The 15,533-nt window shown below is 38.2% G+C and overlaps 1 protein-coding gene across 5 annotated transcripts in view; it reads left to right on the forward strand.

The window, feature by feature from the left end:
- LOC126873204 (uncharacterized) overlaps positions 1-15,533 on the forward strand; it is a 246,174-nt gene that overhangs the window by 188,889 nt on the left and 41,752 nt on the right. For all 5 annotated transcript variants that reach the window (XM_050633839.1, XM_050633838.1, XM_050633837.1 and 2 more), the window contains one exon: positions 4,603-4,681. In XM_050633839.1, coding sequence (XP_050489796.1) covers positions 4,603-4,681 — 79 coding nt within the window. The remainder of the gene's footprint in view (positions 1-4,602; positions 4,682-15,533) is intronic.

The raw sequence follows: 15,533 nt of genomic DNA on the forward strand, positions 1-15,533 counted from the left end.
CACGTATTATGCATCAGCTTTCGCTATGAAATTTTCCCCAAACATATAGAATAGATAATAAGCCCAGATACAACGTGGATTATGAATGAAGTCTTATTTTTACTCGTAGAGTATGCTACCATCTTTTTGCGAAAGAAACATGTAATACCCTTGTGTAGAAAGCATCAATATAGGTAAAGAAAGATGACCAAAAGTGCCAAATTCGTATCTTCGGACGCCGAAAATCCTAATAAGGCGTTATCCTATAAGAACGAACGTATCGTCAGTTAAAATTTATGACAAATATGATAGGACAGTTAGAAAAAATTGATGAAAAGTTGGCGAAGCCCCGAAAGGGGAATTGGAACTTTCTCATTTTAAATGATCATAACTTCCAAATGAATGTATTAAATGCGAAAACTCAAGCGCTGTTTTGCAAAGGAAAGTCAGTATTTCTATAGTATGTAAAAACATATCGCTCAAATTGTTAATTAATAACCGTCGACTTGGTCTGCATTTTTTATGACTTTTCCATCACAATTGCAATAAATGGTTTTACTTTCGTACCTTAAAAATCATAGAATGACGCCTTATTAGAATTTTAGATGCCCGAAGGAATACAAAGGATCTTTTTAAGTGTCCTCCTTTTGTCTGATAGGAGTAGCTACATTATACTGCGCGTAAATCTTAATTGGTCAAAGTGACGGATAAAACAGGGTGGCTGATCGAAGGAAGACATAACAGTTACGCATCGACGAGCCACGGTCACTCGTTGTCGTGGTTCCCCCTGACTGGATTGTTGTCGTTTCATGGCCATGCAGCTTCGTAACGGGGCAAACGTCAGCGACAATGGTCGTTTTATTAGAAAGTTCGGAGGCAGGGAAGCGGCTGATCATTATGCAGCTCGCGTTGTCATATTCCATTACCGTGGCTGCCGGTTACAGATGCAGCTGCCGCGGTTAGTTCGAAGAACAATTCGCAACGCGATATAGGAGCCGGCATCACCCTTCAACCGTGCTTGCAGATGACATCGATACTCGACTTCCGCCTCCGCACCCAGGCGTTTGTAGCCTCTCGGTTTCCATCGCAAGCACGATTCACCATCGAGCAAACTTTACCGTGTTTCGACGACAACGACGACGACGACGACGACGACGATGGAAATGACTGAGAAGCGGATAACGCGCGTACGCGACCAACAATACACGTGTTGATTTCTCGGAACTCTTCGTGATAGTCTGTAATCCGTATTTGTTGTAAAACTGATACACTGGCGGCTGTTTATTTCTTTTGGAAAAATCGTTCGAATGTTCGTTAATTCTTTTTACGATATTTTTCCTTCATTCGGATACTTTGGAATAAGACGGCATAGAAAATATTTTTGAAGCAGTAATCCAGACTGATTTAATCAAGAAAAGATGAAAGATTGTAATATTATTCTATATTTTGAAAATTGCGATTTACACTTTACGATTTCATCTTCCAGTGAAGGAACGATCAAATAAATATTTCTCTGCATCAATTATGTGAATCTTTTTGTATTTTAACGTTTAAATATTGAAAATTTTACATCTATGTATCGTTATGAATTACTGATAATTCGTACGGTATTGTATTGATTAGGTGATTGGAGGACATTTGAGATAAAAGTTGCATCGGAACCCATGTTTAAAAACAAATTCTCATATTCCTCAGAGTCAATGAACGCTCTATAATTTTGAGCAGGTTCTACAACCTAAAATCACGCAAGTTCAAATATACACACGTTATTGTTAGTATGGAAACGTTTGATTTCTTTTTGAAATATTCTCTATTTCTGCGAATAGCGTATCGGTTCCAGAGCAAAGTTCAACAGATTTATATTATTCGTCACATTTATATTCCGCGACAGTTCCAGAGATAGAGAGGACTAGTCGAAATAATTTCATTCGATGAAACGGTCATTTATACGGGCAGAGTTGGAACCTGGCGGCTGAATGGCATTTTTATGCATATCGCAGATTGCACAGTTCGAAAAGTCAACTGGAAGCAAAATCTGGCATTCGGGAACGACGTGGAGAAGGAAATAGGATACAGGCTGGATATTTAACCAAGATTATGGCAGCTCGTTTAGTGAAACATTCGCGGAAGTTAAGCGCCTTTCTCGGTCGCCGACGCCGGTCTGTTTTAGGTAACTCCGAGAACGTCGCTGAGATAATTCTTATCAGGCTGTCTGGTTGTTTTAACGTTAGCCAATTCTAATTTCTTCGAGCTCGATACGCGTTGTGAGCCAAGGTTTACGCGCCCGTACGAACGTTACTGAAAGAAATTCAACTAGTCGTAGAATTGATCGAAACTTACCTTTTCTTTTTAGTCGAATTATTTTTTTAGAAAAATGTGTATTTCACTACCATGCGCGAATTGTTAATTAATCGAATCCATCAAAGTGTCTGGATATGTCTAAAGTCGAAATCGATGGGGATTTGTAATAATGTATTGGTTGAAATTAATGTTAAGATAAAGACAGGAAATAGTTTAGGTATTGTTAAAGTAAATGTTGTCGTGTAGTTCATTCGCGTCTAATTAGTGTAGGTAATACCTTTACAGTAGGTAGTATATTAATACATACGTTTATTGCGTTATTTTACGTAGAACGTGTGTCAACTAATATTAACTTGTTCATTTACATTAATTCCACATCAACTGCTAACGAATATTCTGATTTAATACACATTTGTGTATTGCATTTGCAACGTTCGGGCGTTGTATGCACTCGGTAAACAACGGCACAAGTAAATACATGCTACCATAGAGATTAGTTTACGACCACGCAGAAAACAGAAATTATTCAAACATTAATATTCCATAGTTGGAACGTCTGTGAATACTACTCCGTAACTATAATTAGGAGACTATGAACAATTCTCTTGAAAAATTCATCCCTTCAAATGTTAGTATTAGCTCGTGCCATTTTTTTCTATACGTTGAAAATCCAATTACTTTTCCTCTCGAGATTTAAGAAAATTGTTAACCATAACATTACGTATCACAGAGATTAGATATTTTTACCATAAACATGAAAATAGCCTAATTATAAGTCATACATCTTCCGTTCCGAAATATTTAGTTTTGCCTTCAACGAGCAAACTGAATTCTCTTTAACGACGCAACAATCAACTCGATCCAACAGTTCAATTTCTACTACTTTGCAAAGATGGTTTCGGATTGTCGTAATGTAAATAGACGCAAAATAAGTGATAAGCTCGTCCTTTTTAGACTCTCCACCTAAGCCACATACATTATCATCGGTATATTTTTGTGATACATTTGTAGTCAACGTGTCGTTTTGTTTCAAAGTGTCATAAAAGTGAACAAATCATTTAGGTTGACTGGCGTGCGAACAATTTCCCCGTTATATGTACAAGTAGCCATCATAATCGAGCTGACTTTTAGCTATGGTAGATTATGTGTACACCCTCGTGGTTCTATCTGTACGACGTGTTTGGTTAGGTTACACAAAGGATGGGTCTGTGTCGTGTTTCGCACTGGCTACACACCCACTGGAGTCAGCTGGCTTGGTACCCTGTCTAAGATTATGTTTGTGCTCTTTGTCAGCAGGAAATCATTATTTTCGACAATAGAGAGGTAGTCAGAAAATGTGGCTAATGTTCAAGAATCCGCGATCAAAATTGCTTACACAATACCGCGAACGTATTTTTAATCAAAGAAAATATAGTAGTTAACTGAATACATTATACAAGCATGTACATTTAATCATATCATATGATCGCGGAACTTCTTATTTTTATTCAATCTCGAGTTAACTGCATACTTGAAAAGAGTAAAACAACCTCTGAAAAGTTGTTCTGATAAACTTAAAATATTTTCCAATCGAAGCACGCCTCGTGTGGATTATAATTAAGCCAACGATCGATATATTGACCGGACGATGTTAGGTTTAAGGTGGATTAAGATAGATCTTTAGATATCCTCGATAATTTCATGAATCATCGGTTCATTCAGAAGTAATTCGCATAAGCTGCTTCCAGTTCCATATCGAACGCAATGGGAAACGTGTCCAAGAACGAAATCCGCGAAGCCTATTCAGTACAACGCAGAGAATAGTCTTTCCTCATTTTTTTCCGGGCAAAGACAGGAAGAATGGATAATTCGCTGACACAACGGCTCAACTGTTCTGATCACTCGAACGAGCATCCATTATCCACCTTAGTGGTATCTAGTACGATACAGAAACGCACCGCAAAGGGACGAAATTAATAACTGTTTGCGGACACGTTAAGCCCCTTTGCAGCCGTCCGCTTTATTAATTTAAGCTGGCTATTAAGCCAGGAGACAGATTTCTATCGCGATTCTGCTGTTACTGCGCGACAATTGCTTCTCTTTTTACGATAAACGACCGTGCTGCACACGGTATTTAGGACACTGTTTTAAATGAATTCTGATTATTGTTAATACATTAAACTTGAAGCTTAAATAAAGCTGAACTAAGATTTATGAAATTATAAATCCTATATACACGTTTTAAGCAAATATTCGATGCTTTTGTTTCTCTCTTTTCTCCGCGAAAATATTTAATATATTATTGCACAATGCTATAATGTATTTTTATCATTTTTGTTTCAGATGTCAACATGGTGGCCGAACCAAAACCCCATCAAACCGGACGCAAACGACAGAATGTAACCAAAACTGGCAACGATTGGTATGTGAACATACTTTCTCTAGCTACGTATTATTAACACGTTTACTGTAAATCTAAGAAATATTTCGAATTATCTCTGTAACGTTAAAGATATCGAATATTCTATCGAACATGCTGTTTATTCAAATTAATTCCGTCCATCGATGGAACTACCATGATAGCCAGCGTATTAAAATTCAATTTTCGAAACAGTGTAAGCTAATATACACGGTATTGATATGAAACGTAACAAGATCCAGTTTACATATCTCTGTTGCTGGTATTTGATAATGACAAGTAACATTATCAAAAACTAGTAAAAGAACCGGTTATAATCTTTACGGAGAAAAAATGTAGAATCACATTAAAGTCCTTCTTATCCAAATTTGAAGATCAGATTTTGCGTGAACGTGTGTAATAAAGACATACACACTGTAGGAGTGCAAAGAAAACACGAATAATAAGTAAGAAGTTATCACACGAGGAAATTCGTAGATTCTAGTGGAAAATTGGGTTAGAGAGTGTCGATTGTGTCGGTCTGTCGGATGAAAAATGGCGTTCTTCTTCGGTCTGTTCCAAAAATCTGTAATGTCGCGCGAGACTTGGCAGCTAGCCTAAGCCTGCAGATCGCATCACGGACGAGGAAGTTGGTCGCAGGTCGCGCATAAATCTTCCACGTAAACGGAGAAGTCGCATTTCATTCGAAGGGCGACCACTTGATCCTGTCGCCGTCGCTGGCTCGAACCGTGAGATCGCCTTAAGAACAGCGTCAAACAAATGCTAAACTCGATCTAACTGGCCTGCTCTTCGCGTCATGCTTCTCGCTTGACGACGTGCTGAAACAGTGTTTTACGCGACGTACGTGACCATGAAATTGCGAGAACCTCTCAGCTCGACGAGAAAGGCGTCACCCGGAAATGAAACAACGATAATCGCCGGCTAATCCGCCTGCACTCGCGATTGTTTAGCGTTTAGACTGATTAAGCTGACGCTTTTTGCCGGAAAAACGTTGGATATATTAGAATCGCTTTGTTCCTAGACTTGTTTATTTCTCCATCGCGTTTTCTGACGGAATTTCGATTGTATATCGACAGATGGATTTTCGCAAAATTCGCCGAACGTTTGGGAGGTTCTCTCAAACGAAGTTCGAGGAAAGGACAGAGAAGGATGGATGATAGAGGGAACCACGGTCGTATTTCCTAGAAGGGAAATAACGTATGTACATTGTTATTATTCGATTCCTCGATAAAACGTGTTCGATATCCAAACGGTGAGTGAAAAGGAAGTGATATAGAAAGGTATATACTTCGGTTTATTAAATTTTTACTAGAATTTTAGCTATATCGGTAAAGTGAAATATAAAAGTGTACATAACAAAGAGATGTTAGCGTGAATATTTTAGCAGCAACTATGACATGACTTACCACCTTTTAGGAATAAAAGATTAGAGATTGGAAGTTTTATACCTTTTTTGGGGGGAGGGTCACGTAAGAGCGTTGATCAATGGCGCTGATGGAGTATTTTATTAAAAAGATATATTTATGGTTAATGGGGCGGACTAATTTGAAGTGAAAGATAGCACGACCGAATTAACACGAAGAATCAAAAAATTCTTTATCGTTGGAAATTTTATTACCGCTTTCATTGTTCGTTTTAATATGCCACTATAATTCTCTGATATTGAATTACTTTCTCGGAATCCAAGAAACTGCAAATATTACTTTGATAACGCTTTTCCGCCAATGAGACCAGATAAAACAGGTTGTTCGTTGCTTTAAGGACAATGTCCCTGGGGAAGGCAGAATTCCGCAGGTTTCTGTAGGGAAACCGTGACATCTCGTATCGCGTCATCTGGTTTCACGATCTGCCGGCCGAAGAAAACGAGCCAGTCAACTCTGGTAACTGGTTAAGGTCCGCAAGCAAAGTGGACCGAGGGACACCGATTGTTTAGACCCTAAACTTTGGAGGGACATAGAGCGTGTTTGGTTGGTTGCACGAAACACGGTCTCTGTCCTCGGCTTGCGCGATAGTCGCTAATATAAAACGGCAGTAAACCGTGATTGTTAAAATTTAACGATCCACCCGTTTTTCGCTGCAATATTTCTCGCGTACGAAATGAATTTTCCGGCGGTTCTCGCGTGACATTTAAAATTTGCCGAAACATGCGGCAAAATGCGGGATTGTGCGACTACTGAGTCTGACTGCTGCCTCGTTGTCGCTATTTTTTAGCTTCGCAGCAAATTGAAAGGAATAACGACGATCATTTTTCCACGATGGCCGAAACGGTCGCTTCGAAAAATTTTCGTCCCGTCATTTGAAAAATATAGCACGGCTCCATTGAGATACGCCCCCATGTTGTCCGCTACTCTTTCAAGCCAATAGACAAACGCAGAATTGGCCTGTTTGGAAATATTCAATAAGATTTAATTTAATTGGCGTAAACTCCGATTTGAAATTTCCTTTCTTCTTCTTTTTCTTTTTGTTTCTTTTTGTTTCTTTTTGTAGTTCTTATTCGCGGTTATTGCATCGAAAAATATTTCTAGTAGGTACTTCGTGAATTATTACGTTTGCTTATTAAGATAAATTGACTACTACGTGCAATTTTAACGTTTAATTTTTTTGTCAAAGATTATATTACAAGTTATCAAATTATTTTTCACATCGAATGTTCCGTAGGGAATGTGCAGCTATATAACATATTATTAATACAAATTCAGAACTTTCTAGCTACAAAACGTGACATTTGCAGGAGCATATCGTGCAATATTAAAATTCGTATATTCTACAATACATAAGAAATGACGATGGAGAGGTGCATATGGTAGCGTGCTATCGATTTTTCAATAATTTCAAAAACAAAGCGAGACATTTCATACATATATTATGTAAAATCGCATACAATCTTGGAATATGATATTCTCCCCGTTAATATGGTTTATTGTCCAAATATTATTAATAAATACTGTGTGTTTTAAATGGGAATCTCGAATGTGAGTTTCATTAATGTGTAAAAAAATGCGCGTAATATTATTGACAATGGTCGCTTTCGCTATTTTCGGTGTGTGAAAACGTTTAAACGTGAGTAAAATGTTTCAACGAAATCCTATCTGAATTGAAATCCACTTGAAAATGGTTTTGAATTATTTTAAAAAATCCATGTTCCACGTTGTTGAATTTCAGTAAAGTTTCCAATGGGGAAAATTTTTGAAGCTGGTACTCTTACCATTTGAGTGTTGCTCATTTCGCGGACATGATATTTGGATACTGTCAGAATTTAAAAATCTGCTAGTCTGGCCGTCCCTTTTCTCATATAGGGCGTTCTATTAAATTTTCGAACAAATTTTTCTTGCTACGTTACACACCTGCATCAGCTTCTATTTCTAATTCGTGTTTCTACAATCCTAATGCATTTAGGATTGTAGAAATGCAATTTCTATTTTCATTTATTTCTCTGGTATTTGTCGCTATCGCATAACATTATTATATTTATATAAATTATTACATTTCGTACATGTAAAAATACAATTCACCAAAAAATAGGAGTTGCATAATTATTTAATTTCCAATCTTTTTGGTCCAATTTAAAATTCAAATTTCATGCAAAGAGAAAAGGGGTGATAATGAATAAATTTCCCTTAGAAAAAACAATAATGGCGGGCGCAGAGGCGATCTCGTTCACGCGTCTGCCCTTCTACCGATGAAAATAATTGCTTGTACACGCAGCAGCTGTCCTCTTCATCAGCCGTACGTACCCATTGTCCGTCAGACGTTTTCACGGAATTGTCGGCTTTATAACGTCACGTCATTTACCGTCGAGGCATCTTGGAGCAGGGCGAAGTTGTTGTCTGGCTAACACAGCTGCTGGCCGCGAGACAGTAAAATCACCGTCCTAGCCATTGTGTCCATCATGATATGCAAGGCTGAAAATTTTACGAGGGATGAGAGACTCAAAACTTAAACGAAAAACATCGTTAGTTAAGATTATACGATATTCTAACGCTTCTTGCTTTTCGTGTACAATTAATCAATTAATTTTGGAGATCTCCAATGTACATACGTTTCAGGGTAATATTCAGTATGAATTATGTATTTAATCCTTAACGTTCTAAACATTGTACATTCACTAAAATGTTGCTACGGATAGAATATAGTTAGGATCTTGACGTTATGCACATATTTACCTACTTACGCTACTTCCATGTTACATATATTATGTAACATAATTCAGAACGTACGTATTAAAAAATTGAAGATGGGATATGCTATAGCATTTGTTTCGTGCCTGCCTTTCTTGTTTTGATTTTCATGTTGTACATTCCTTGATATAAATTACAGTGGTTGGTTTCGGTCAAAGGAGAAAAGAAATTTTTTACTCACACACAGGATAACCGAATTAATATGATTTCACGAACTGGTCGAGAATTTTAAACGAAGAGCGTACTGTTAATGTAGGAATAAGTAATTAGACACGTACAAACTTAACTAGACTTTTAACAAGTTCGTTTTAATCTTCCCTCTCGAAGCGAGTTTCTCAGGGGTAACTTTCTATTCCTTTTCTGGTAATTGGCAATCATCCGGAGCGGCAGACTGCTGCAAATAATCAAAAAATTATGTATAACAGACAAATTAATAAACTACAAGCGCTAATATAATTTTAGTAATATTAGCTCGACAAATTAGACGAAAACCAAAGTTATACGAGTACCCTTAATTTATCAAACAAAATGAAAAAAAGGCGATCGAATAATACAACATTTTGTGAGCACTGTCATCTTCGTCATTTTGACGAAAAAGAAAATAGAAATCAGAGTTTAAACGATCGTTCACTTTTGGCCAATCGAATTACGTTCTCAAACTTCCTCTAAAAAAGAAAACCACCCTTTTTACAACCTCGTAACTCAACCAAAATTCCATCTCCGCAGACGTTCTGTTGAGACCAATCTGAAAACGTCAAGGCACAGGTAACTGCATAGTTGTACACCGCGGGATACCGCGGATGGTCTGACAGTTTCCGTGAACGTAAAAAGAGGCCGTGACAAGGGAGAAAGAGCGAGAGAGAAAGGAAGAAAAAGAGCGAAAGGGGAAGAGAAGGAGACAAAGCTGGAAAACATATTTCGCGCCGGCTGATGCATTATCCGTGAGATGTCTGCAACAGATAGTGTCGTGGGAAAACGTCGATAGCCCTTTTCGCGAATGAAGTCTATTCTCGGGCTTTTTCTTCCGTTTTCCACCGCTTACAATCTCGTTCTTCCTTCTTCTTTTTTTTCCTCCTCTCTCCCTCCTTCTTCCACCCTATTTTACCCTCTTTTCTCGCGCCTCTTCTTTTTTCTACTCTTCCAGAAGATTCGCGCCGGCAAAAAGGCAGTTTCGCGACGATTTTCGCGTGTCCATTGAGAGAGATAGAGCGGGACTTTTTTTCCTCTGGTGGTCGTTGAACGGTCGCCACTTTTTTGATGACTCCTCGGCGACGTAATTTTCCGTCATCCAGCAACGAATGACGAGCGCGAAGAGCCTCCGCAAAAGTGACTATAATAGTTTCCACGGTGAACAATGCCCAGACTTCGAGAGTTTCGAGGTAAATGCGCGTACTGCTGCTGCTGGCTGGCGTTTCGCGTTGAAAGAAATTGTTCGTGAAGTACGTTGCCCGGAAAGATTCTTGCCCGATGCTCTCTTCTTCTGCCAGTTCTTTTCCTCCATCTTTTTCTTCTTCTTCTTCTTCTTCGTCATCGTCGTCGTCGTCGTAGTCGTCGACGTCCTTTCGTTCTCTTCGTCTTTTTCATTTCTTCTTTTTGTTTTGTCCGCGGGAGCATTCGTTTACTGATTCGAGGAAATAATATGGTTGGATGAAGAATATCCGAGGACGATCACGATAGTGAAATTCGCAGTGCAAGCACTTGCGTCTGGGATTGCTAGATGTCGATGAACCTTCCTGAAAGGAACCTGGTTCTTAGATCTTCTTTGACGAAGTTTGAAATGGGACAGTTCTTTATTTTATTACGTTCGTCGAGCTCTTCCATAATTTACCGATCGTTTTTCATTCGAATTCGTGGTTATTAGATTGTATTCGAGGGAGGTATATACAAGAAACGAGAACATCGATCCGTTCCACAATCTTTAAATTCTAAGAAGTTGTTTTAATTATACAAGGCTCTAAAGAAAGGATCGAAGAGTTTAAAGATAGTTGAATTAAAGCAATAAGTGGGAAATGTATGTATATATCAAACAATGTTCCACACATTGAATATACATTCATCGATTTATTATTTCAACCTGGAAATGTCGTATTCAAGGAAGCATCAAACGCCTCTCCAACAGCACGATAAAACTCGCAGATAGAAACAGCTCCAATCACTCTGCCCTCTGTTTGCATCTCTTCACTTCGCCCACGCAACCTTAAATCAATTTCGACAATGTCATTGAACGAGACTGAAACAAGATTCCCAACGCGTGACAAAAGTGACGGCAACGGAACCAACCAGTCCGTAGTGCCGTTAGACGAATAAATAAGTCAGAGTAGCCCGGCACAAGGGGAAATATACGTACAAACAGGGAGGCGAACGCGATATCTCGAAGGCGTCACTTAATATCGTCAGTCGACGCCCAATGTTCTCCCCGTTCTTCCGCTGTCGCGCTTTAATGTAGCCGTCAATCCACACCGTTTTCACCAACTCTCACGAATTCCCCTGTTTTCGTTGTTGTCGCCGCCGTCGTCACCGTCGTCGTTCCAGCAGTCTGCGTTCGTAAATCGTGTCGAATCAAAGCTCTGCTCCGGGTCGATCGTAATCGTCCGTTTTATTCTCGTCGCGCGGCACCACCGAGGATGCAAATGGTCGTCCGGCAGACGGCCAAATAAATTTGCATATTAAGCTATATTTTAATACGCGTGCGTGTCCACAGTAACAGCGAGACATTTAAAAATTATACTTGCAAACAGGGGAACATAATTAACGTCACCGGCACGCACCATCATCCAGCGACGTCGACTCGCCCTCACCCTCATCCTCGCCCTCGCCTTCGCCCTCGTCCTCCTTCGTAGCATTCGGTTACCGCGCCGTTCAAAATTTACCACTCGTTTCGAGTGTCCCGAGACGAGAGAAACTCGCACGACGCCGGAATTTTAATTCGCGGATGATGAATCACGCGAGAAAGGTAAATCGCGTTGGTTCGCGTCACACCACCGCCGATAGACCCACCTCGTCCGTGCATTTTTCTCTAGCCGAACGACGAATTTTGATTCACTCGAGACGACGAACGTAATACGGTCACGTCGCGGGAAAGTTTGTCCTGGATAGTTCGGAGTAATTTGTCAGTATCAGATTGGAGGGAAATGTAGTGCGGAGACGCGCTGTTTACTCGTTTCCGATTGCCTCTGTCTCGTTAACGTAATGGAGGCTTGATGACGGCCAAGTTTGAAACGGTTTCGAGAGGACAGGAAAGGTACTCCGTGTATATCTCGTTTGCGAACATTTTAGTTTCGACGAGATCCTGATGACTTTTTTAAGGAATTTTGTAAGTTGCATCTTCGACGATCCAATTTGGTTTTGTGAAATCGTACAAAATAACACGTTATTTCATTTGAACTTGAGGTGATTTTGGATATAGGACATGTGTGACGATTCTCACTTCTCGGTTACAACTCAACTGTTTTCTTGATCCGATTCGTTTCTTTTTTTCGCCCTTCAATATCCTTTCGCACTATGCACGCGTTCGTTAGCCGTCTGCAACCGTTGCGACGTATGCCTTCTTCCAAATATTCGGCAGAAGGACCGTAGCAATATCAATGGCTCATTAGGCCCGTCGGCACTTACGCTTCGGTGATACTTGTACCAACGAAACCGTTGGAAAGTTTTGTTGTCGAGTGCCGCTACAAACTTTATCGCATTAGAATTTGGATCGAAGCTGCCACAAAAGGCTGCTTTCGCGAGAATTTATAAAACGTTTGAAATGAATTTAGGAAACAATGAAAATTCAGTTTCGCGAAACTTCGTAAAATAATGTTTCGTTTCACTGAAACCACATTGCATCCAGATTTAGATATTTCAATAATACAATTAATTCGATGCGCTTTGATCTGATAAATTTTATTTTGGGCAGGCCCTTTCTTCTTTCGCTATTGTATCACAGTATTAAATTCGCTTAATTATTCATTTACGTCATATTGATACCAAATTAGTTATTAATTGAGTATCAATTAAAATCAGAACGTCAATTGTTTTGCGGTGGGCTGTGCGCCAGTCCGAAGATATTTGATTATAGTAAATTTGCATATACATATTTGATGTTTCATGATGCAACATAATGCCATTGATTATGGAATTAAAATTTCAAGGATCGTTAATACGAAGTTAACATTATATCAATTAACAGCATTGATGACCTGGGGAAAAAGCGAAAACTATTTAATTATTGTTTTGAAATGAATTTAAATATCTCAGAATTCTCTTAGAAATTTAAAGATAGACCAAGACTTAAACATTATGTAATTATTAGAATATTCGCGCATTTACTAGAATAATCTTTCTATTTAATGAATATTTAATTATGACTATAAGTCTTTTCGTCTGGGGTGATTGAATGAATCTAATTCTGCTACATCTGACAATGTGAATTATTATTAATATATATATTCAATTATCATTCCGAATTTCATGACCAGTACAAATCCACGATACGTTCATTCAACTATTTCGTCGAATAAACGATCAGGGGACAACTCGGACGTCTGGTTCGCGTGCATGGAACATCGATTCACCGGTTGAGTGACGAATGAAGACTACTTCCGGCAGAATCGACAGGTCTGTTGCAATCATTCCAATACCTGGCTGATATTTCATGATGAAGTGGCGATACTCGTCGATCGGTAACCACAAAATCGAATCCGATGATCTCGTTTTGTACCATTGACTCGAAATTAATGATTGGGAAATGAGGTTTGTTCGAAATTTTTCAACGTCAACATTTGATAAAATCGGTTGTGGAGGATCCTTTGATAACACTCATAAAACGCTGTCATCGCGTTATTTCTGTGGATATGATTTTTAAGAGGATTAAAGACGCGGGGAAATTTAAAAAATATCGAAAATAATTAGGTAGTTTAATTATCTTGATAGATCAGTGCATTGTGGGAAAAAATGGGGATTATAAATTTTCAGTACGCTTCGAACGTGAATGTGTAAAAAAAGTTAATTCTTTTTGTTAATCTTTTGTTATAATTGCTTTTCCGTGATATGTTCAGTTTTTCTGTTTTTTTAAATAGAAATTAAAAAATGTAAAACATTGCTGAGCAAATAGTCATTTAAGTCGCTACTCGTTCTAATAGAGAAGAGAAATAATTTTTTTTTTACTTTTTCATCATTCCGTAATCTGTGAAATTTGAAAACAATCGTACAATTTTTTCAACAAATAAAAATATCGGAGTATTTTTTATTTGGAAATTTATTTGAAAATATCAACGCTATGTATTTTTTTTAAGCAGGAACCATTCTGTAAACAACGTTACTTTCGGAAATTGCAGGCGGTTTTGAACGCAACAAGTGAGAAGCTTGAATAACGAGGACTGGCCACCTCGGCTATATATTTTCCCTTGACAAGTTTTAATGAAATTCCATATCTGATTCTTTTAATAATATTCATCGACGAATTCCTGCTTTGATGGAAATCTACGTACCGCTAGTGCTCATGAAAGGGAACAACATTCTAGATTCTAGATTATCATTGGCTCGTTTCTGCTTCGTTTAGGAGAAAACTGATACGTTCCAAGGTAATCTATATCTTTGTCTTTTTCGTGTTACAAAGAGTACGTAATTTAGTTGCTTGTGAAGATCACGCCCAGCCCTTAGCATGATTGTAAGAATTTAAAAACGACATATTCTAGTTTATTTAATGATAATTTCTGTTTAGACCGCGTTACAGTAACACGTTCTTAATCATTTTTATAACGCATAGTACGATAAAATATTATTTTTCTATAAAATGATATTAACGCAAAAATTCTCGTATAAAGGAACTCCGTGTTAACGCGCGATATTTAAAACATGTTTCTCATAAACAAATAAGCCTGTCGTTATCGCGAACGTGTTCGATGAAATTTAATTATTCGGAAAATTAATTTCACATAAACAGAGTTCGCCAAAGCAATCTTAATGAAAAGACATTTTACAAAAAAAATGTCTGAAAACAAATTGCGCATATTTACGCTTGCAACTGACGTTTCCTGGAATAACAATCTCATTGGAAGGATTTCAAACTAAACGCCTGAAGTTAATTGAAAGTCCGATTTCGGAATTAATGTTGTTACGAAGTAAATTCTGTGGACTATGTGATGCCACGATATAATTACGAAATTATTGGTTGCATATAGTACAGTAACTAGACTGTGATAACAGAAGATAGTTGGTGACTTACACGTAATGACTGATATCCCGTTGTTATATCTGATTTTAATGAGTAGAAAAGAATAGAACTCGAGTTGGCATTTAACGTTTCTGACCTGAAATGACCTACGGCAGAGAAGCACATTAATATAGCTAATGGTATTTCGAAACTTAGTTTCTCTCTCCTGGGACAAAACTCGCCTAATTGGTCCACTTTCCTCTGAGCACGAATTGAAGCGGAAACCGCGTTTGTTACCAATTTGCGACAGCCACGGATAGCATTGTTATTATTATTTACATAATAAGCAGATGCACGCGTAAAAATACCGGATGCCGTGGTTTAATGATATTTTCACATTTTCAACTTCATCGCGATAACGAACGTTTTTATTCGCTATTCCAAGGATTATAAATTTGACGTCCTTGCATTGGATTACTTGATATTAATTAAAGCCCATATTTAGCATCGAGATTTAGCATCGCCAGTATTTTCGTACTAT

This window comes from Bombus huntii, chromosome 14, assembly GCF_024542735.1.
Source record: "Bombus huntii isolate Logan2020A chromosome 14, iyBomHunt1.1, whole genome shotgun sequence".
Lineage (NCBI taxonomy): Eukaryota > Metazoa > Arthropoda > Insecta > Hymenoptera > Apidae > Bombus > Bombus huntii.